The following is a 25,043-nucleotide window of genomic DNA, read 5'->3' as shown; positions in this document are numbered from 1 at the left end:
TAGCACTTCTGAAAATATTTTGTTAATAAAAATAGTTGAATGTATGTATTTGCAACTATTGAAGTTTGCGTAAGAACTTTTCTCTTTTTTAGTGCTTCTTGTTTCTCCCCTGCCTCCAAATCCCTTTTCTCCAAAGATACAGATACAGTGACTTTCCATTTTTCACAATGACTCTTTGCCTTGGGTTTGTATCCTTCTGTGTCTGCTTGGTTATGAAATTTACATCTACCCCACATGGTAAATATTAATAGACAGTGTAAAGATTTGGATAAACCGAATCATGAGGAAACAGATTTCTTCAGTACCATATGGAAGCACCCTCTAGAGCACGAATTAAGAACAATTTCAGGAAGAAGGATCCATTTGGGAAAGGAGGTCTGTGCAAATGGATTCTGACATACACCTATTTATGTTTCCCTTGGGGTGTTTCTTACTGGCCCACAAAATTTCAGCTCTATCATGAAGAAAAATCCCTTTCCTTTTCTGCTTTTCCTATTATAACTAAATTAACCGGGGGGGGGGGGGGAATGTTACAATTATATAACTGAAAAACCCATTAAATGTATTGGTTTCTTTTTCCAAATATCCTGGTTTTCATGAGGCTCAAATACTTTATTGAGATAATGTACCCTCCTCTTTATTATGCACATTACTTAGCCTATCATAACAATTATCACGCTCTTTTATAATTATGTGTTTGTTTTTACTTTCCCTACACACTCCCTCTTTCAAAGTTACATTCCCAAGATCTAACATGATGCTTATTAGTATACATAGTTACTTAATATATATTTTTGCAGTCATTGTACTCGAATTCTTTCCCTTCTAGTTACCTCTCTATCTATAGATAGTCAGTTAGGTAAGACTTCTTCCAAGAAACACAGATCTGATTTTTTAAAAGAGCTCTAATTTCACTCACAGGCAATTTAACAGGATTTTTAACTCTACAGTAACTATTAAGAATGACTCCACTCACTGATAGGAGACAGGTAAGATTGGGGGCTCACATTTGAAGGCCTATTGTGTTCTAGGCACTTCAATAGTAACATTTACCTGTGAGGATAGGTATTATTTGTGTTACAGGTGATTAAACTGAGGTTCAGAAGCTTAAATGGCTTCCCAGGATCTTATAGCTCGTATGCGATTAAGCTGGAATTTAAATCGATTCTTGCCTTACTCCAAAATCTTTTTTCTATTGATCGTTACTATCTCTGAAGGAAGGTCAGACATTATAGGATCATAATGTGCAGAATATTAGCATTTGGTTTTTATCTTTAAATTCTTAGTTTAGCTTTGGGTTTTTTATTTTTCAGATAACATACACAGACTTCTCCCTTTTAAAGTACAGCAGATCCCCAAGTAACGACTTTTCATTCAACGTTGTTTTATTGTAACATTGATGAGATACCATAGGAACTTTTGTTTAGATCAATTAACCTGTGGTAAAACTGGTTTCGTTATACGTCATTTCACCACAGTTTTAAGAACCTTAAAGTGAGGACTTACTGTATATAATTTAATGGGGTTTTTAAATATATTCATAGTGTTGTGCCAACATCTCCACTAATTCTAGAACATTTTCATCACCCTTAAAAGAAACCTTGCGCCCACTGACACTCACTTCCCATTGTCTCCTCCACTGAGCCTGTGGCAACTACTAATCCAGTTTCTCTTTGGATTTATCTATTGAGGAATATTTTGTATAAATTGAATCATGTAATATGTGGCCTTTTGTGAGTGGCTTCTTTTACTTAATATAATGTTTTCAAGGTTCATCCATATTGTAGTATGTATCGGGACATGCTGCATGACCCTTGAACAACATGGGAGTTAGGGGCACTGACCCCCATGCAGTCAAAAATCGCGTATAACTTTTGAGTCCCTAAAACTTAACTACTAATAGCCTACTTTATCGGAAGCCTTACCATTAACATAAAAAGTCGATGAACACATTTTGTACATTCTATGTATTATATACTGTATTTTTACAATAAAGTAAGCTGGAGGAAAGAAAATGGTAAGAAAATCATAAGGAAGAGAAAATAAATTTATAGTGTTAATTGAAAAAAATCTGTGTATAAATGGACCCACACAGTACAAACCTGTGTTGTTCAAGGGTTAACTGTACTTCATTTCTTTTTATGGCTGAATTACATTCCATTGTATGCATATACCACTTACTACTGTCTGTCTTTTTTATTATAATCATCCTAGTGGGTGTGGAATGGTATCTCATTGTGGTTTTGATACTCGTTTCTCTAATGATTAGTGATATTGAACATCTTTTCATGTGCTTTTTGGCCATTTGTGTATCTTCTTGGGAGGAATGTATTCAAGTCCTTTTCCCATTTTAAATTGGGTTTTTGTCTTTTTATTATTGAATTATAAATTATAATTATTGAGTATTTTAATATATTCTGGCTATGACCCCTTTATCAGATATGATTTCCAAATATTTTTCTCTTACTATAAATTATCATTTCACTATTTTTTTTAACTTTTATTTATTTTAAGTGTGTTTTTCCAGGACCCATCAGCTCCAAGTCAAGTAGTTGTTTCACTGTAGTTGTGGAGGGCGCAGCTCACAGTGGCCCATGTGGGGATCGAACCGACAACCTTGTTGTGAAGAGCACCGTGATCTAACCAACGGAGATAACTGGCCACCCCATCATTTCACTTTCTTGATAGTGTTTTATGGTGCACAGAATTTTTAATTTTGATAAAATCCAATTTATTTTTTTTCTTTGGTTGGTTGCGCTTTAGGTGTGATATCTAAGAAACTTGCCTAATCCAAAGTCATGAAGATGTTCACCTATTTTCTTTTAAGAGTTCTATAGTTTTCACTCTTACACTTAGGTCTTTGGCCTATTTTTTTTAATTTTTGTTTGTGGATATCCAGTTGTCAAAGTACATTTCTTGACTGTTCTTTCCCCCCTGAATTATTTTGGTAACCTTGTCAAAAGTCAATTGACCATAACAAAAACTCAGTAACAAAAAAATGAAATAATTAAATTACAAAATAGGCAAAGAACTTGAATAAACATTTCTCCAAAGAAGATATACAAATGGCCAACAAGCCTATGAAAAGATGCTCAACATCACTAATCATTAGAGAAATTCAAACCAGAACCACAATGAGATAGCAGTCATTCCACACCCATTAAAATGGCCACTATGAAAAGAAAATAACAAGTGTTAGCAAGGATGAGGAGAAATTGGAACCCTGGTTCGATGTTGGTGGAATTGAAAAATGGTGTACCCACTATGAAAAACAATATGGAGGTTCCTTTAAAAACGAAAAACAGAATTACCATATAATCCAGCAATCCCTCTTCTGGGTATATATTCAAAAAAATTGAATGCAGGATCTTAAAGAGATACCTGTATATCCATGTTCATCACAATACTCAAAAAGTGAAACAACCCAAATGTCCTTCAGTTAATGAATGGATAAACAAAATGTGATATATACATACAATGGAATATTATTCAGCCTTAAGAAAGAAGGAAATCCTGGCATACACTACAACATGGATGGACTTTGAGGATGTTATGCCAAGTGAAATAAGCCAACCACAAAAAGACAAAAATTGTATGACTACTTATAAGATATGTCTAAATTAGTCAAACTCGGGCTGGCCCAGTGGCTCAGGTGGTTGGAGCACCATGCTCCTACCACTGAGGTCGCCAGTTTGATTCCCACATGGGCCAGTTGAGCTGTGCCCTCTACAGCTAAGCTTGTGAACAATGGCCCTCCCTGGAGCTGGGCTTCCGTGTGCTGCCATGAGCAGCTGGTGGCCAGTGTGAGTGACTGGCAACCATCGTGAGTGGCTGGCGTCCGGCAGCCAGCATGGGTGTTACGAGAAACAACGGCTTGAATCAGAGAGGGGCGGGGGAGGCGGAAGAAAGGGGTAGAATAAATAAATAAATAAATAAATAAAATAGTCAGACTTATAGAGCCAGGGGCTGGGGGTTGGGGTGTGGAGTTGTTCAATGGGCATAAAATTTCAGATTTGCAAGATGAAAAAGTTCTGAAGATTCATTACACAGTGTGAATATAGTTAACACTGTTGAACTGTACATTTAAAAATAGTTAAGATGGTAAATTTTATGGGTTTTTACCACAATTACAATTTTTTTAAATCAGTTGATCATAAATGTATAGATTTATTTCTGAGCTCTCAATTCTAGTCCAATTCTGTTCTTCCCTTATGCCAGTGCTACATAGTCTGGATCACTATAGCCGTATAGTAGTTTTGAAATAGGAAAGGGGAAGCCCTCCAATTTTGTTCTTCTTTTTCAAGATTGTTTTGGCTCTCCTGGGTCCTTCCGTTTTCATATGAGTTTTAGGATTGGTTCTAAATTTCTGCACAAAAGGCAGCAGGAATTTTGATAGATAGTATTACATCTGTAGATCAATTTGGGGAACACTGCCATCTTAACAATATTAAGTCTTCCAATTCATGAACCCAGATGTCTTTCCGCTTACTTTGGTCTTTAATTTCTGTTAATGATGTTTTGTAGTTTTTATCATTTACAAGCTCTTCATAAATTTAGGCCAATCTCAAAAAGGCTCAATACCAAAGTTTTCATCGTCTTTACACTGCTGTGTTTCTTTGGCACACTACCCCTATGACACATGTTGCAATGCATACTCTCCCTCCACTCCAAGTAAGTACACTCTCTCTTATTCCAAGCATCTTCTCCCCCATCTCTCCCACGATATCAAAAGTAGTCTTTTGACTTTCTTCTTCATAAGTAGTCTGGATGCTGAAGTGCCATTTCTGATACCATTTACATTCTCTAGAAAGCTGTTTCTGTGATAATTCAAGATATGTCACTATCCCTATAAATTTATGTTTTGATTATGGATTGCATCAACCTGGGGTCTTCCTCTTTACACAAAAATGGAAGGAAAGATAGTTTATCCCAGGGCTCCAGAGGCAGAAGTAATTTCATTTCGTCTATAGGATCCTAACATAGTTGGGAAGTTTTCTTGGAGCTAACATTTCGTAGTCTTAAGCTACATATACTGGTTTCATACCTCATGACAACTATAATTACAGAATATTTCTATGTGTAATGTTTAAAACTAGAATAAAGAATTGCAAAGAAATGGCAAAGATTCAAAATAGTGCCTCTCAGCCATCAGAGTGCAAAGTGTTATAAGAGTTGGGTGCAAATCCCACTTCCAAAGATCATAAACCTAGGTATTTTATAGAGTCCAGGATTCACAGGTGGTCCAGAAACTATATTTTGATAAACACTCCTCTAAAGTATCAAAAATGTGCCCTGTTTGGGGACACTTAGTATGAACATTAATCGTAACTTAGTAGCCTTGAAGAGGTTAAGAAGCCTGAGACCCAGGGAACATCTTAACATTTGAGGTGCTCATTTTGGTACATTCACAATGAACCTTGATGTTCAGACTTAAATTATAGTAGTTCACGCTACAGACTTAACTTGGGAATGACAATAACACCACTCTAGTATGAATTTTTGTTTGTATGGCCTTACCTGAGTTAGGTATTCTCCCCCCACTTTCTGTTGCTATGATTTTTTTTAACTTCATCATTCTAGCTATCAAATGTGCATAGCTCCAGTGGTCAAGTCAGCTATAGCTTACTAATGTCTAAGTTGGCTCTGGCAGAAGAATCATATGTACTTCTGAGTGTTCATTTAACTAATCTTTTTTAGATGAACTTTCAGCTTAATTCATTCCTATTCATTGATCTGTCCAACATTTACTGAGCATCAGCTTGTGCCAACTTCTATAATAAGTGGTGCTGGAGATACCACAGTGAACAAACTATTCTAAAAGTTCCATGCTCTAAGAAATGAGTAAAGTAGGTTCACCAGTGCTGGGAGGAAGATAATAAACATTAAGAACATAAGTGCTATAAAGAAAAATAAGTCAAAGTGAGAGAATAGAGAGTGACAGAAAATGGCAAGAGAGAGGCTTAAAAAAAATTTTTTTTAAAGACGATAAAAAACAGTATTTAAGCAGAAATCTGAAGTGCCAAAAGATTTTAGCACTTGTGTTTGTTTGATTTCTGGCATTTGCCATAAAAATGATAGAATTTACCATCAGAAAAGGACCATTCAATCATTAAACTTTAGAGTTCTTAGAAACAGCAAAACTCTTTCTTTTGATGAAATCTGATGCAGAAATGGAACACGGGAGAATGAGGCAGCTCCGGTTGACATGCAAGAGTGGGGGGTCCAGAACCCCGCTGTTCCTCCTCCCTCTCTCTCCCTACCCTTTCTCCTAGCACCTTGGGAGCTCCTTTAGGGAGCCCAGCACAGTGTGAAAACTCCTTAGTTTGCAGATGAATAAATTAAAGTTAAGAGGCCCTAAACAGCTGCCTGTGGTCAGTCAACTAGTTATTAGCTAAAGCTCGGTCCACCTTATTATTCAGTCAGAGAATGAGCATCCAGTGTGTGCCAGGTGCTGTGTTAGGAGAGTTCTGTGGGTATATCAGAGAACGAAGACAAGTCCCTGACCTCAGGAAGGTTTTAGTTTTAGTTTACGAGTATAGTGGGAGGAGATAAACAAGAAAATAGGTCATTTATAGTATAGGGTAGATTGTGGTGATAGCATCTATCCATATGGAAGCTTAGAGAAAGCTCTGCAGGAACTGGTTTCTTAAAGAATAAGAGTTAGAGCAGTTAAGAGGTGCTGCCGTCATATACTTAAATGAGGATTAATCTGGCTGCTTTCAGCTACAAAGACAATCCCAATACATAACAAGACCCAAGATAGTGTGTCTTCCAGGGTTGGTTAATTCAATGTTCCTGTGATATTACCAAGAATAAGGGTTTTTCTCAACTTTTCCATTCTTTGGGTCACAACATGGCTGCTAGAGTTCCAGGGGTAAGATCCAGACATCGTGGACAGCAAAAATTCTGTTTTCTCTTTTAAGGGCCAAAGGGAACCTTTTGAAATCTTTCCCTAGGTTTCCCTTCTTGCTCCATTGACCAGACTGTTTCACATACCCACTCTCAGACCGGTTGCCAGCTGGAGAATGGGAGTACTACGATTTCCTCAACCTAATTAGGATTCACCCTGATGTTTCCTCCTGTTTATTCATTGTGAGACTTTTTTTTTTTTTTTTTGGAGACTTTTTGCTGAACATAGAAAATATTTCCATACAGTAGTTGCATGTTTATCATATATAAATTAATTGCATGTGTTATCTTTGCATTATCTTTTTTTGAAAGTATAGTAAGGATTAAAGGAATCTCAGTCATGGTGAGCCCCAAAGTGGTGGAATAAACATATTCCAATTTTTTAAATTTGCTTTTAAGGTTGTCTGCTGTCATAACACCTATCATTTCAGTTTCCTCATAACCTTCCAGTTATCACGAGAGTCATAAAGCTTGTTAATCTTTGAAACAGAAAGCCTGAAATCCAATTTTTATTTGCTGCAAACTATACATACATATACATATATATGTGTTTATGTGGGTATGTATACAAATGCCATTTTATTATAGCGACTGCAAAATAAATAGCGTTTTTCAGACAGAGGCTCTCATAGTAAACAGTTTGTGATAATATTCCTTTTACTTGTTATGAATTCAGATTTCACAGAGTCCCCTCTGCTGGAATCACTTCTTATAATTTGAATCTAGACTCCAAAGCTAACTTACTACAGATGTTTTTCCAGGTATTGAGGCTTATTAGAATAAAAGAGGGATAATTATGTCTTACAAAGTAAGAAACTGTTGACCGTAGTAATTCTGTCTAAACTAATTATTTTTACTGTGAATTTGAAACTTCTTTGACATTGCAGGGGATTCAGAGCAAACATTTTTATTACACTTCCTGAAATTGTAGTGACTTTTTCCTCTTCTGGTTTTTGAACCTAGGAGGGGTAAGCAAGTGTTATTCTGTTATTCTCCTCTCGTATCAGTGGGATAGGTAGGCAACATTTGCTTAGCTATCAGTTTGTCTGCAGAGTTATTTCAGACATTTTCAAGCTTTCAGTTAATGTGCTTTTATTTTCAAAGGCCTTTATTAGTTCAGTGCATCTGGAAGTTTAACATGCATATGAAATACCTGAGAATCTTTTTAAAATTCAGATTCTGTGGTTCTGCATTTCTAACAAGTCACCCAAGTGATATGATCACTTTGAGGAGTGAGGTTGTAATTGTTATTCTGTGTAACTCCATGAAATCGAACAAGAGCACTGAAACTTGAAGTCTATTACATACATCAAAGATGGGGATCTCTTTTAGAAGAGGGATTAGATTTCCAGACACTAATCAGTTATACTGGAAATTACTTTTTGGTATGAGGTGTGATCAAAAGATACAGTAAATGTTTAAATAACAAAAATTTATTAGTAAAAGACATATTGCCATTAATCCCCCACAAGATACTCCCCTTTTACTTCAAACACACTTATCCCATCATTCTTGCCACTTTCTGAAGCAGTTCTGGAAGTCCTCTTTCGTGTCTTTACTTCGTCCTCTATCATGACAACACTCCATGTCACACATCGCTTCTGGGATGGCAATTTCTGTCAAATAAAAACATTACAGTATATCCTCATCCACCTTGTTCACAAGATCTGGCAATATGGGACTTCTGGCTCTTCCCCAAAATCAAAATGATTCAGGACATCGAGGCAACCATGACAACATAACTAAAGACACTCATGAAAGAGGACTTCCAGAACTGCTTCAGAAAGTAGCAAGAATGATGCGATAAGTGTGTTTGAAGCAAGGGTGGGTATTTTGAGGGGTGTTAATGGCAATGTGTCTTTCACTGTAATAATTTTTTATTTAAACATTCTCCGTATTTTTTTATCACACCTCATATTCTTCTCCCTGTTTTTTTCCCCACTGACTTTCTTAATAAATCCATTCTAATAACTTTATTCAAAGAATTTTTAAGAGTTGGGAATGTTAGATTTTCTAGAGCTAATTTTTTGGCTTTGAATGAATATTGTTTGTGGTATGTATTTCAGTTTGTACATTGTGCTATTTTAGTGTAGGTTTCCAGTATTATTTGTTACTATTTATAAAATGATGCTTGATTAAATAATATTATGTCATCTTTAAGAAGATAACTTTACCTTCCATAAGCCTTACTCTCTCTTTGTTCTTGTTCTTTTTGTTTCAGAACACTGTAAATCGATGTAAGTTTGTAGGGATCATGTTTGGAAAATGGAAAAGAGAAATGAGATATCTTAAAGTCATTCTTTGAAACACTGAACAGTTTTAGTAGAAATGAGAGTAAACCTGCAAGGGAGGAGACTAAAAATGACCTGTGTTTATCAGTACCCTCTGGATTTACGGTACCTCCATACCATGAACAACATGAGGGGAACTAGTTTATTTAAGGTCAGGTCCTTAATAACATTGAATAACATCAAGTCACTGAATAAAGCAACTCTGGATCCTGCTTTGTGTAAGTTGCATCGTTTTCTGAATGTTGACATGTGGTTCATGTCAGCAGTTAAATTCAGTTAGAGCAAGATATCGCTGCTATTTTTTTTTTTTAAGTCAAGACCTAGATTCACCCAGAAAACTACATGAGGTGTGTATAAGGACCTAAAATTACCATGTGTAACAACTTAAAAGATTTCAAATATACTTTGATGTTGCAAAATAGAATAAACAGATTTGAGAGAGTTCTAATGTTCAACAAAGGTATCATAAGTGGTAGTATAATTTGGCTTTAGTGCTGGATTGAGCCGTCAAAGGATTTTTAGAAAATATAATCAGTTTGAGTAGCTGTGGGTTGTTGAATGGCTAGATGGACATGAAGTGTAGAAAAGAATAAATTAAAATTCTTGTTAAAATTTATTAGAGAAAACTATTTCAGGGGTTTATTTTAAGTTGTAAGAATTTAATTTTATGCAGAATATCAAATAGTACCTTTGGGATTGTTTTATATCCCATTATAAAGGTTAGTATGGTTTTGTGACACCTGTCTCTGACTATGTATATGAAAATATGTCTGTGCGCCATATGTTTGATTCAGGTATAAAATCTATTCCTTCCCGTGAGTGATGGTCCAAAAATGTTGAAAGCTGTCATATTGGAACACAATAAAAAGGAGCTTTGAGTTAAGATGGTGGACTAAGCCAATACAAGAATGTCCCTTGTTGTTTCTAATATGTAGAAACACCAGAGAAAATAACCAGAAAAGGATAGTATTGATGAAGGTGTGGTATTTTCAGAGCACACAGCAGGACTCAAAAGCAAGAAAAGGGATTCTCTAGGTGCCAAAAGCAAAGAGGACAGTGACAGTAGAGAGGAATCGGTGGTGTATGGCCCTCGGGAGAAGCTGAGCTTGTGTATGGCTTAGAGGCCTTAGTGTCCATATGGGAATAAGAGCCCAGGTACAGGCCCCAGGCTACCAGTGATGGAATGCGTCTCATTCATAAAGCCTAGAAAAGGCTGTCCTTTCCATGATCATACTGGAAAAATGCGCCGCCTTCCATCCCTTCCAGACAAGGAAGGAAACTATTACTTTCAGGAAATTAGAGATTGGGGCTGCACTGTAAGAAGTAGGGTGCCTTAATTTGCATTACCAATAATCTCGTGCAGAAACCTCCAGAACTCTTTCTAGAAGAAACAACCACAAAACTACCCATTATATACATCTCAACAACCCAGGGGATCACAGACTCCCTTGGAACATAACTGCTGCTGCCAAATAACCACACACCCCAAACGACACTGAATAGACATAGGAACCAACTGTCGTGAGAAGTCGTGTTAGCAGATGACATATGGTGGGGGCAGAGTTATACTCAAGAAATTAGAAGAGATTAGAGCAGTCTGAAAGGAACTTTTAATCTGTTTAAAATATTGAAAGGGGACTAAATTCATTAAACGAGTAAAATGTTACCCAAATAAGAGCAGATAGATTCTGAAAGGGAAACAAATAGAATTTTTAGAAATAAAATTGGTATCTGGGAAGATAAACACAAACAATGTTAACTAACCCTAGGAAAATCAAATTATAGAATCTGGAATTTCAAGACTAGCCAAGAAAAGTCAGATTATAAGACCAAAGGTAAATTTGGGACATGGTTTTTTGGAAATCTAATACTAACTTAATATTAAAGATCTCATTCTGCCAAAGAATCTGACTAACATCACAACTGGCCAGTGCATCTCCCTTTTAGCCTTAAAACTGAATAGTCCCTGCTTTGTCCTCTTACTTCATTATCAGGGAGAAAAATGCAACTAATGGCAGTTCCTCTTTCCATTTGTCACTCGTAAGACTTTGGGGAAATCATCAGTGTGGCTCTGGCTGCTTATCAAGAGAAGGATGGATCCCCTTGCAATAGTTTGTTCACATAAATTTATAAAACGAGTGTGTACTATGAAAGTCTTTATACTTGAACTCGTAGGAGTGTACTGTCTTTACTGTTTCTTCTCCCCTCATATAATTTGATATTCTGTGACAATATTATCGTTACTATTATTTTGCTCACTACCCTGTTTCTCCCAAAATAAGACCTAGCCGGACAGTCAGCTCTAATGCGTCTTTTGGAGCAAAAATTAATATAAGACCCGGTCTTATTTTATGTTAGATGAGACCCAATATGATATTATAATAAAATAAGACCGGGTCTTATATTAATTTTTGCTCCAAAAGACACATTAGAGCAATGATTGTCCGGCTAGGTCTTATTTTCAGGGAAACACGGTAACAGTTACATAGTTTTCTTTAGACATTTGCTAACATTTGTATATGGAGATTATTATTCAGTCACTTTGATAGAATGTACTTGAAATTGTTTTTCTAGTAGTGGTACTGAGCTCAACTTTGATTTTCCATATCCCTCATGTGCCAGTAGCACACGTTTTTGAGATGACTATAGTTTGGGATATGGTTTATAGCAATAGAATAGACATTTTTCTGCAAAAGGTAACTGGTCCCAATGGGGTTCAAACTTGTGATCTTGGCCTCATTATCACACTTTTGTAACCACCAGACCTAATAGTTATATTATATGTATTCCAGCCTGTAATCTTGAAATCGAGTCATATTTTTTAATTACCCAGGGCTTATTTCAAATATGTAATTAAAAATCACTTTGGGACATTTCTCACTTTTGTTTGATAGTAAAAGTAACAAAAGTAGAGCAGACAGCCAAAGAACCTAACTCACTTTTCATCTTCCCTGTGTTTTCTATGACAGTGAAAGTCACAAAAGTGAAGCTTGCAGGCAAAGAGCCTAACTCACTTTACGGAGAGTGCCACGGTACCTTTTTCTTTTAGTGAGGCTGTAGCAGGTCTGATGTCAGTCACTTTAGAGACCTTTAGACCTCAGTGCTCATTTATTGCTAAAATGTACCAGCTCTGCTTCTGCATTATGAAGATCATCTGTCAACACTTTGAGATATTCTCCTTTGTTATTAAGCTTGTGATGCCTACACTGTCAGGTTTTTTGCCAATTATAGTTAAGGTACAATGGTGTATTCACCAGATCAAAGTCTCACATTGGCGGTAGAGGAATGATTTGTAAGTCTTTATTCATCTGAATTGTACAATAGAACACCTGAGGAATGCAAATAATCCCTCTGAGGACACTGCAGGAAAGGCTGTTAAAATGACAGGGTAAAACTATTGTTATTCTGAATTGATGTTTTAACCAAAGTAATTATTTTTTATCTTGTTGTTTCATAACAGTTCTAGTTTTATTAGTTATGTTGACTGTTTATGAAACAAAATGTATGATATTTTTATATTATCCTTTTACATGGGCTTGTTTTATTTCACTTTCATTGAGTCTGTATTTGGTATGTGATCTTTTATTAATTACATATTTGATTGTATCTGAGTTGTATAATAATAGTACAGTTTTGTTTGAATAGTGTAAGTCTATGAAGTAACTTAGAATCTCATAATGTTATTATAGGCAGAAGTATCAATTTAAATTTTCCCCCTTTTTCTTAACCTGTCTTTCATAATTTTGGATAAGAAAATATCTGGTTTGGATTTCCTATTTTAAAGGACAACTACTTTATTCCAAAATAAATATTGTTTGATTGATTGATTAGATTGGATTGGTCCAGTTTTTTTAGGATGTGACCAAAAGGAAAAAAAATTATAATAAAAAACCACTGATAAAATATTAAATAAAGTATATACTAGTTTTATATAGCAAACATGTAAACACTATTGTATGAATTTTTCATTCCTTTATCCCATCCTAAACCTACTCAGTAGGCCCTATATATTCTTAATTTTTTAATAACGCTGATCCTCTGCCATTTTCTTTGATAGGTGAGTGTTAATGAATTTGTGGTGTGGTTTAGTTCTTGTTTCTTTTCCCTTAAAGTGATGTTAACATAGATTATTTAAAGGATTCCTGCCACAGTTTTTTGTTTGTTTGTTTGTTTGTTTGCTATAGTAGCTATTACAACGTTGGTCTAAACATGGGAGACTAGTGGAACTATGCATGGTATACGTTAACATTTTTAATACAAATTTCTAAGAAATCTATATTCAGTTTTATACTATACTATTCCAGAGTCATAGGCATATATACAATGATTACCTGAGAATGAAAATTAGTAATAGTAATTACTGTTAATATTTGCTTACTATATGCCAGGCATTATTTTTCTAGAGTCTTTACAATATAATATGTACTATTATTGTCTCCATTTTTATAGACGAGGAAACCCAAGCTTAGACAAGTTCAGTAACCTGCCCAGGAATAAAAAGCTAGCAAAGTGGTAGGATCAGAACCTGGTTAATATATTTACTACACTTATTTCATTTATGTTCTGACTACTACTTTGTCAAAACACTCCATGCTTTGGAAGAAAAAAAAATCACTCAGTCATCTTCAGGTAACACTTGGTATCAATTTCTTTTCAAACCCTTTATGATTAAAGGAATTTATTTCCTCTGCAATTCCATTATTCATGATCCTACAAAAGTGGGGTTCATAAAAGCAGTGTGTACATAACCAACTAGGTTTGTAAATCTGTATGTTTGGACATGTTTGTTTTGATTAGCAAAAATCACCCTCAAAACCAATACAACTGTAAGCTCTTGTTAGTCCAATAAGAAACTGGACCAGGAATATATAGATATCTGGATGGAACAAATTATTTATTTTTCAAAGACTCTTCAAAATTAGCTGGCACTTTTAGGTCTGATTTCTATACAAGCAGAACTTTTTGTTTTTAAAAAATTTACTTTGTTAAGTAAGGAAAATAAATCACAAAATTAAGGTTTTCAAGGGCACAGGTGTTATTGCTGAACAAATTTAACGTAACTTAAAAAGTTTTAAAATATTTGCATTTCCTATAGATGATGTGCTGAAGTAAAACTAAATTATAGTAAAATATTATGGCGAATACCTGAAGCAATTGCTGCCTGTTAATGCCTTGACCTTGGAAAGCTATACACAAAAAGATGGCATCATAAAACCGTGCAATTCTTATGAATATGTATGTGCTACTTGATAATAATGAATGTGGTACAGTCATGCATGCACTACAAGATAATGTTGTGCCCTTTTTTGTCTACAGGTTGATAAAAATTAAAGAGTGGGTGGACAAGTATGACCCAGGTGCCTTGGTCATTCCTTTTAGTGGAGCCTTGGAACTCAAGTTGCAAGAATTGAGTGCTGAGGAGAGACAGAAGTATCTGGAAGCGAACATGACACAAAGGTTAATTAGCATTCATTTTCCCTACACTTTATTATCAACTATTTCCTTGCAGTAATTTAATTGCTTGCGCTGATAGAATAATAAATGACAGAGTAATTACCATTATAAAGAGGGAATCTTCTCCTTTCTTTACCATGAGACAGAGTGAAAAGATTTATTTTAAATTAAGTTTTTAACTGTCATCTGTCATCTCTGTACAGTGTTTTAATTATAACATAGGTATTAGTTATGTATATTTTTGAGAAGGAATGATCGCCAAAACTCTTTCGTCATGTTCAGTGGGGGAAGGGAAAGGGTGATTCAGTTGCCTTGGTTTTTTCTGAGTAACCATAATAGATTGTTTAAACATTGGATTTCAGTCAAATTTGCTTTCGTGACCCACATCCTTCGAATAATTAATATTGGAGGAAAATAGTCATAGAATGGGTAAATCAAAAAAAATTTTCTTTTTTTTATAGTAAACAATTCAAAATGATAGAGACTAATACAATTAAAACCAGTTTTAGAGGGGATTTTTTAGAAATAGTTGTATGCTTTCTGACATCTTCAAGTACGTTATGAAAGATGAATAGTCATTTACTAATATCTTTAACATTTTCTGCTTGAAATGAATAAATTTAGCTCTGTACCAATCTCTTGTACAGTCAACTTGTATGTTGAGTGAATTTGTTTCATTTTATTTCAGCGCTTTACCAAAGATCATTAAGGCTGGGTTTGCAGCACTCCAACTAGAATACTTTTTCACTGCAGGCCCAGATGAAGTGCGTGCATGGACCATCAGGGTAAGATTCATACTTATTCATCAGCTATATCCAGTTCCACACTATTGAATTCAGATTGATATCACTGACTTTGAAGTTTGTCATGGTGGCGGTTAGCTAGTCATTACAGATGAGGTTTTTGTCCAGGATAACTTTAATTATTTGTGAGCTGCTGAACAGTGAAAGTGGAGCGGCATTGATTGAGGCAGGTAACAATTGATTCTGCCTATTACATAGTCTGAATTTCTTCATCCTGTAGAATCTGTCTACCCTCCTCCTGTGGTCAGAGATAAGACGCACCAGTATTGTGCTTGCTTAATCTGTGTGACTGGGTTTGTCTGCAGTGAAATTGATGTTGCTTTTCATTTTGTATTCGCTAAGTTTGTTTGGGTTGCGGGTGGTTCTTTCCTCCTTTGCTTTGCTCGGATTACATTTTCAGCAATAAAAGCAATATGACATCATTATGCTCTTCATAGATACACAGTTGGCCTCAAAGAGCTAAACTCAATGTGTAATAATTCATGCCTTTTGTAAATTGAATTCATAGAAGTAGTGTTTATTTTTGCTATGTTATATATTCAGTCTTCTTAAAAATGTGATATGTATTTTAAGTATTGATATATACAATGACTTGATTACGACCAGAAACAATGACTAATTTATTCCCAGAGGACAATAGAAACTGAGCTGTAATGACTTGCTTTTAGATGTAAATATATTGTAATATGGTAGTTACTATTGAAAAATATTTTGAAATATATGTAGCCCCGAGTACTGTTAAGTAATATAAAAATAATGTCAGAACTTTTAGAAATAGTCTTTTTCATTTTTATTATGCCTTTTTAATAAATGCTACATGATTAATTTTAGTGCTGCTTTGATTTCTGATTGTCCTGACCACCGCAATTTATTTTACATTTATTTTGATTTAATATGGATAGGAACATGGAGGCAGTTCAACAAAATGTTAAATGTGTTTGTTGTGTGAATGTTAGATTCACTTTTGTCTCCTCTCCCCTTTGTAAAAAAAAAAGAAGATAGATTTCTAACCAAGGTTCTTTTATATATACACTTATAAAATAATGTCAGAATAAATCCGAGTTGGTAAACAAATTGCCAGGGTTTATTTTTACTATATATTTTAAAGCCTTAAAACTTCCAAACTTAGGTATGTAGCAGGAAAGATAACGTGTTCTGGGCTTGAAAATGTGAAAGCTGGTTTATCTTAAGACTGATTATAAGTATCCATGATTTAATGTGCTAAGATATTTAGTCAGGTAAGCATCAGTGAGTAGCCATATTAACCCAATACATCTTTTATTGTAAAAACTGTGCTTTATAGTGTCAGATTTCTTATCACTTTAACATGCTTTATTAAGCAGCCTTTAGGTCACCATTATTTCTCAAATTTCTTTCCATGGTTGTGTGTGTCTGGAATATATGTCCTTGTAATTTAACACATGGAGTAATTATAAGACATTACTCTTCCTATATCAACTTGAATTTTCCTACATAGTGGGTAGAGACAGGGTGTATAATGTAAAATTCTTGAAAAATTTTTTAAAAATTTTATGAGGATTTCAAAATTATTTGCTAAACATAGATTATATGATTTGTTGGAAATATCTTTAAAATGTCCCTTTATATATTGATTTTTATATGTTCTTTAGATGAGCTGAAAATTTCAAGGTCTTTTTTATCTTTTTAAAACCTTTGATAATTCATCTTGAAAGTTACTTCAAAAATCCTTATTTTTTTTCCACTGGGAAGAATAGAAAATCGAAATGAAACCCAGGCCAATACCAGACCACTACCATCTAAATCAATAAAACTGTGGATGACTGTTAAGAAAAACAAAGCTATGCTTCTTTAATATCTACTGATCTGTCTGTGTTCAGTGTTGAAAATGTACTAATTGTGTATCTGACATCTTAACTGATATTAAACTAAGTTTAAGTCGACCCCAACTGCAGATCAGAAAAAAGAAATGCTATACCTACAATCAATCATCTTAAATGCAATTAGTTTTCTCTGGTCTTTCTTTTCAAAGAAAGGAACGAAGGCTCCTCAAGCTGCAGGAAAGATTCACACAGATTTTGAAAAAGGATTCATTATGGCTGAAGTAATGAAATACGAAGATTTTAAAGAGGAAGGTTCTGAAAATGCAGTCAAGGTAAGGAATTATTTTGGGTTTCATATTTTATAATTTTTACTGATATTAAGGCACTCATTAAAATGAATAACTGCCTTTTAAACTGTGTATCAGTGTTTAGTGTTACTGTCAACTGATTGAAGAGCCATAGTTGTTTACATACTTTTAGATAATTTTTAAAATGTATGAATTATTGTCATTCAGTAATTTTGTGGTGTTTTTCTAAAACTAAAAATAAAATAAATTATTTTTAAATAATTATAAATAATTTGTTCACTAATGGCCAATGAAAAATTATACTTATTACATTTGAATATCTAAAATAGAAGGAATATATATATACATATATATATCTTGATGATTAATTCAAGGTAAGGGACAGAAATTTAGTTAAATAAAACCAGTTCTTATTGAAACTTCATGGTTGTGCTTTTTTTTTTAAGATCTTTGGGAATTTGATTTGCTTTCTCAACACTAGAGGGCAGGTCCAAAATTGTGCTTTATTTTAGCTAATAAGTAATTTGATTTGCAGCCACTACTAGTGAAGCAATGTTATACATGAGGAATAAATGATTTTTTTTTAATGTAAATTCTGTTTCAGGCTTAATTTTGTTTCACTTATTAGGTCTTACTTAGTAGAATCTGGTAGGTATGTCATCTCCAATCGATAGGTGAGTAAAGTGATTAAACTGACATTGTAGGAAGGCTTCTTTAACTTAATTTGATATTTGAAGACTACCATAGAAAAATGTAATAGAATTCATATGTCTACTATTTCATAATTTGAAAGGGATGCAGGAAAGTTTATTTCAAGTTTATTTTCATTGGTAAGATCATACTGAACAACAGGACTTTAATAGAACTTTTGAAACACCACGAGGAGGAGGAAAAAAATCTTGGTATAATTGGTTCAATGTGGAATGAGCCATTTTGCTTTTTAAAAAGGAGTGAGAGAAGTTACAGTTTACAACTAAACAATATCATTAACTTTTCAGTGGTGTCATCTGTATCGATAGATAGGATGAGATTGAGATTGAACTTTGTCAGGAATACTAATTAGACTTGAAAGTCTCAGGTTATTTTTTAACATGCTACATCATGTTGGCATATGTATTTTTCATAGAATAAAGATGATTAAAATAAGGTACTTTCCATTACTAGCATTTAGAAATCAGAGGCTGCTTCTTTATACTCTCATGTGATAGGCCTGTTTCATCCATCCTTAATAGCTGTCTATATTATAATAAACTTGAAAGATTATATAAATTGTGAATACTTTCTTTAACAATGCAGGGAAACTTTATAATGTACAATAAAATAATATTTCCTGCTTGTAGATATGCTTAACATGAACTGGGAGCTTTTATACTATAAATTGGAAAAGATTGACCTCTGGATTTTCAGCTTAGAATACCATTAAGTGTTTTGTGTGATTTTTAATCTCCAAAACTAACATTTCAAAATTTAAACTCCAAGTCAGTAAAGCATTTATGAATTGTTTTATGCTCTCTTATTCAATAAACATTTTACTTGCATATTATCAAGTAGCTTTTAGGTTTGAGAGCAAGATTGCATGTATGTGTATGTATGTATATGTATTTCTAACACCAGTGCAGCATAACTAATTTAATGCCAGTGCTGTGAACTATATACTGAATAGCTCTGTGTGGGCTTTGTAGTCTACAGGGATATCACATTATTAGCAATCATATCTGCTTAGGCAAAGCTGGCTTCTACAGATGGCTGCTTTCAAGTGCAAATGAACTGGTTAGACGTGTCTTGTTTAATACATACTCAAGATTCACAAATGGGTATTGACTTTTTTTTTCAACCAGTGTTTCTGATAGCAGTGGAAATGGATTAAATGGTCTCTAGAGAATTTAAAGGCACACTGTCACCTTTAATTAATAGTAAACTTGAGTGGTAATAAAATATATAAACTTACATTAATATGTCAGGTCAGTATGTATTTGATTTAAATTGTCTGTATAGTTTTATAACAGTGGACTTTATATTCTCAAAATAAGTAGCATATGGCCTTCAATACATCACATGTCTTTATAAAAATCAGAGAGAGAGAAAGTGGGGAAAAGCCTTTAGAATGTTAGAGTATCGTGGCTTTTTAAAAATTAGCTTCGTTTTAGTAGAACACATTATTAGTAGGTGATTTTTTTATATGTAGTCTAGATATTTAAAAATGCTCGTATGCTTTCTAGAGCTCTGTGATCTGGTTTGTTGATTTTAACCTCAGATGTACGATCTTCGTTAGTGTTTTTTCCAGTTAGTATAATTACACTTGACTTTGAACATTCTTATCCATATCTTCAAAGGGAAGTACTAATTTTGTTGGGCAAAGGTTTCGTGTTCTCAATAAATTCTAACAAAGGAAAATACTTTTGAGACTTTTTTCCAGAAGATCCTTGAGTCCTTGTGGAGTGGTGGATTGGTCAAGTGGACAGTGGGGTAACGTGGCCCTGTGTCAGTGTGCGCAGTGTTAGGCGTAGATGCTCAGGGGCCTGCGGTGCTTTGGGGGAAGTGTGTGTGATGTGCCTGGGGTGAGCCTGGGGCTCTGGAACTGCTGCTTATTTGTATTAGAATTACAGGCCGATTGCACATCTCAATCTGCATACCAGCAGGTGGAATCAGTTACTTTGCCAACTAATATGCAAGTGGAAAAAGTACCTGTCTTTGCAGTTCCAACCTGTTAGAGTCTGCTTGTAACTAGGGTATATCTCATATTGCGCTTCACTTTATTGTGCTTCACAGATGTTGCGTTTTTTACACATTAAAGGCCAGAGCCTCTACTGGCAAAAAGATTACAACCGTTTGATTGCAATACTCACTTTGTTGTGGTGATCTGGAACCAAACCCTTGGTATGCCTGTAGTCTTCTTCCTGATGAATTCTAGTACACACCACTCTGTATGGTCATTGTCAAGACTAAATAAAAAGCTCCAAGGGGATCGTTTAAAATCTGTGCATTACAATTGATAATAGTTTTCCGTATAACAAACTACCTTTTTGACTTCATCAGTATCACCAAAGAATTTGTTTAAGCAATAAAGAAGCTTTAAACTAGTTGTATAGTCTTTTTCTCCTGCCTGGTTTTATCTGTTTTGTTACAGTGACTTGCTGGATGTTTGCAGACACATCAGAAATGTACCATAAACAGCCTGTAATGAAACTTAATGATATTGGTATAATTACATTTATGTACCAACAATTTAGTGGAGAATACATTATGATTATGTATGTATGGAAAATCTAGTGCTGCCCAAATCAGGAATACTTTGCTTCTCTCCAAGTCTAGTTTTGAACTTGTATGCCTTCCTATATATATATATATATTTAAAGAAATATAATACTTTTTACATCTGTTCCTGCCATTTACCTCATGGACTTAGTTGTAAAATAACCCATTTCCTCTATATTTCCTATTTGCAGGCTGCTGGAAAGTACAGACAACAAGGCAGAAATTATATTGTTGAAGATGGAGATATTATCTTCTTCAAATTTAATACACCTCAGCAACCGAAGAAGAAATAAATTTTAGTTACTGCTCAGACAAACGTACAATTTCCAAAAGGCGTATGATTTGTTTTTTAATTAAAATTTCTGAAAACTGAAGGGACAAAGTTGAGGGGGTGGGAATCTTCTACAAACAGAGTTATTTTTATTTGTTTTAAAATTAAAATACTGTGTACCCCCAATGAAATGCAAGTTCACTAACGTGAACAGCTTTGCTTTTCACATGATTAAGACCCTACTCCAAATTGTAGAAGCTTTTCAGGAACCATATTACTCTCATGATACTTCATTAATCTCCATCATGTCTGCCAAGCCTGACACATCTGACAGTGGGGACAATGTGGCTTGCTCCTTTTTGAATCTACAGATAATGCATGTTTTACAGTACTCCAGATGTCTACACTCAATAAAACATTTGACAAAACCAGCCTTGGTGTGTTTGGGGATGTCTGTATTGACTGACTGTAGTGTGCTGAATGCGATACGGCACCTGGTGGCTGCTGATTACAGAATTTTAAGGCGTGCGTATGACACAGTAACTGGCAGTGTGGGGCAGCTGCAATCGTATCTTAAAAGTGAGTCTTTCATGGGAATCAGAAGAATAGTATACCAGGGATTTGTCTCAAGAAAGTTAATTAATTTGTAGATGGACATTTATTGAAAGATGATAGCTGTGGTGCTACGAGGGCTATAACATGGGTGACGAGGACCAAAAGGAAAATAATGCTGGAAAAAAGGCTGCTTCAGAAATTAAGGGATTTTTGGTGTTGTCATGACCATAGTGAGGAGAGTGTTTATTTTTCATCTTTCCTTTGAAATGATGAAAGTATTGTGAAAACTAACCCATTCATGTCTGGTAGGTTCTAATCTTGGCTTAAATTCAGTAGTGAGTGTAAAGTTTATTACTAAAAAGATTAGACCTTGAAAATTAGAAAACTTTTTTCATACTTGCTATTAAAATGTTTTAGACCAGTTGAATTTTTAGTATATATAGGTGAAGCACTTTGTAAGATTGTAGTAGAACATTCTGAAGGAAAATAATGACAAATTAGTTATTTGGAGACTAGTTGACACTTAGCCTTCTTCTCTTATGATGTTAGTCTTATTAGAGTTCTCTCGTCCCTAAACCATCCCTTTCTCTCTCACGTTCACCCTCCTGCAAGACCTCTCTTGTTCGTCCATGGCCCTTTTGTGCTCTCCTGTGGTCATAGGACCATTTCAGTGGAATCCAGATTCATACCTCAGATAGCCTTTTACTCAATTACGTTGTTACATTAAAGAAAAGGAAATGCTAAAATACACACATAAACTTAACATTGAAACTTAGTGTAGCACAAAAGGCAAGAAGTGATTTTAAAGATTTGGCTGTACATAGGAAAGGATGTTTAAAAAGGATTCAGTTGAGTAACAAGTATAATTTAGAAGATTTTAAGTGAGTACATTCTTTCTGAACATCAAACCAGTAGTCCCCCTTTATCTTCAGGGAATACATTCCAAGACCCCCAGTGGATGCCTGAAATCATGGATAATGCCAAACCTATATGTACTGTTTTTTTTCTACACATACATAACTATGATAAAGCTTAATTAATAAATTAGGAATGGTAAGAGATTAACCACAATAATGAAAATAGAAGTTTTAACAATATACTGTAGTAAAAGTTATGTAAATGTGGTCTCTTTCTCATAACCAATTTGCTAACTGAGATAGCCACTGAGTGACAAATGGGTGACTAGCATACACAGTGTGGAGACGCTGGACGAAGAGATCATTCACATCCCAGGCAGGACAGAGTGAGACAGTGTAAAATTTCATCATGCTCCTTAGAACGGCTCATAATTTAAAATTTAATCATTTTTATTTCTGGAAGTTTCTGTGTAATATTTTTGGACCGCAGTTGACTGCAGGTAACAAAGTACAGAAAGCAAAGCTGTGGATAAGGAGGACCTACAGTAAGATATTCTTTTGCAAACATAAAAATTAGTTAACAGCAGAGAAATAAGAATAAAACTATGAGAAAAGGTTTTCTTAAAAAAATAACTAAAACGTGATGTATCTCAGGTGCAAGTGCAGTTGACCAAGTTTGCTGTGGAAATTCTTGTTTTACTTCTGTATTAGAGGAATATATAGATTAGTGGATTGTTAGGGATTTTACTAGCATAAGAAGAAATCAAATATTTTGCTTTTGAGTCTTCTCCAAAGTAAATTGCATAGACTTCTTATGGAAGTTTGAAATCTCATTTAAAAGTCTTTAAGCCTGTATAATTTTACTTTCGCTAACTTCTAATATGATAATTGCACATTGCAGAACAGAACCATTAATAAGAGAAAGAAGTTAGTTTTGAGGTAAATGCATTCATTAGGGGCTGAAATTACATGCTAAAAATATAATTTGGTTAGAAGTTCTGCAACACTCTATATACATGTACAAAATTGTATTTTCTACAAAAGTTGAGAATTCAAAGAACTTTTACATATAGGTAAGTGAGCATATGCCTATATCTTCATGTTTAATATTGCAATTAATGTGTTTTTAGGATTGTAAGTAAATATTTTTTACCTATCTAGATCCATTTTAATCAAGATTGTAGTTAAAAAGAGATTTTTATTTTTGCCTAACGCTTGAAAAAAGTTTGCAGTAGTATTTAGTTTAGTGTTAGCATATTACTACCATCGTAACTTGCACTTTGGGCATGCTCAGGTCAGAACCGGAACCCCTCAAAAAGCACAGATACTTTTTATCATTAACAGTTGTGTGTGAAGTTTCTGTTCACTTGTAATTTGCCAGCTCCATTTGGGGAGTAAGTCTTATGATTAATCAACTTTCCTGCATTAAAACCCAGATTGATGTTTATCTCTAGTTGTCATTTTGTATTCTCAAAGTTCCTGTGTAACAACTCTGTCCTCTCTCATTCAAAGTCACAGACAGAAAATTCCTTCTTTTCCTATCTCTTATATTTTTCTAATTAGTCTACTTAGATACACTTAATGTTCTTTTTTATTTTGCCAGACACTTCAGATTGTTTCTAATAGCAAACTGCTTTAGGTAGATAAGTTGATCTCATCTATTTCAAGCTTCTAAAAATACACTGTGGCGATAGAATAAAAGAGCTAGTTTTGACATTAGAGTGACTTTTGTCTCCTAACTAACTGATTTGGGGCTCTTATAAAAACGGACAGTTCTTGAATCGCCTTCACAGTCTGTGACTATCCTCCTGAACTGCTTATAAATTAGTATCTCAGTGAAAAGCCCATGTTGTAATTAGGAAATACAAAAAAGAAGGGACTCACTTGATCACACAGGCAGTACTTCACAGAGCTCTCAAACCACACATCCCATCTGGTCCTTGGCTTTGCAGGCCTAGGGGACTGGATTTTTTCAGCTCAGTTGATGCTGTGTGTAACACTTTCCAAACTTTGAAGAGTCTAATTTGTAAACTAGCATGCAAGTGCTTTCCTTTACAGTAGAAGGTGTTCCTGATCTATAGGTAACAAGTGGTGGTTAAGGCCTGTACGCAGGCGTCAGGAGGCCAGGGTTAATATCTTGACTGTTCTGCTTCCTAGTTGTGTGACCCCTGATTAGCCTGTTTCCTCTGCTATAACATGGGGGTAATATGACCTCCCTCAGCATTGTTGTGAGGGTTATTTGTACATGTAGAATGCTAAAATTCCTTAGTACCTAGGTAGTGCTTAGTAAATGCTAGCAATTCTTTTAACTTAGAATGGAGTGCTTTCTTCTAGCATCCATATCCACTCAAGAGACAAAATTGTAAAACAAAGTTGCTTGGTAGGTATAAAATTAGAAGACAGAAATGCAAATGTTGTTTAGGAAATCACTTCCAGGACTTCTGATGGCTATCCTATTACCCCCATGTTACAAACTTCTACTTGGTCACTAAATCCGTTTATTAGTCCTGCCTTTGTACAGTCACAGTGAAAGATGAA

General features: G+C 34.6%; 1 protein-coding gene across 1 annotated transcript in view; it reads left to right on the top strand.

Moving 5' to 3' along the window:
• OLA1 (Obg like ATPase 1) overlaps positions 1 to 21,524 on the top strand; it is a 143,947-nt gene extending 122,423 nt beyond the window's left edge. The window contains exons 8-11 of the mRNA XM_019727463.3: positions 14,517 to 14,657; positions 15,343 to 15,439; positions 17,469 to 17,591; positions 21,014 to 21,524. Coding sequence (XP_019583022.1) covers positions 14,517 to 14,657; positions 15,343 to 15,439; positions 17,469 to 17,591; positions 21,014 to 21,115 — 463 coding nt within the window. The 3' untranslated portion in view covers positions 21,116 to 21,524. The remainder of the gene's footprint in view (positions 1 to 14,516; positions 14,658 to 15,342; positions 15,440 to 17,468; positions 17,592 to 21,013) is intronic.
• The last annotated feature ends 3,519 nt before the right edge of the window (positions 21,525 to 25,043 follow it).

This window comes from Rhinolophus sinicus, chromosome 17 (genome assembly GCF_057876585.1).
Source record: "Rhinolophus sinicus isolate RSI-liver-muscle chromosome 17, RSI-T2T, whole genome shotgun sequence".
In the NCBI taxonomy this organism is placed as follows: Eukaryota; Metazoa; Chordata; class Mammalia; order Chiroptera; family Rhinolophidae; genus Rhinolophus; species Rhinolophus sinicus.
This window is presented reverse-complemented; position numbering and strand designations above follow the sequence as displayed.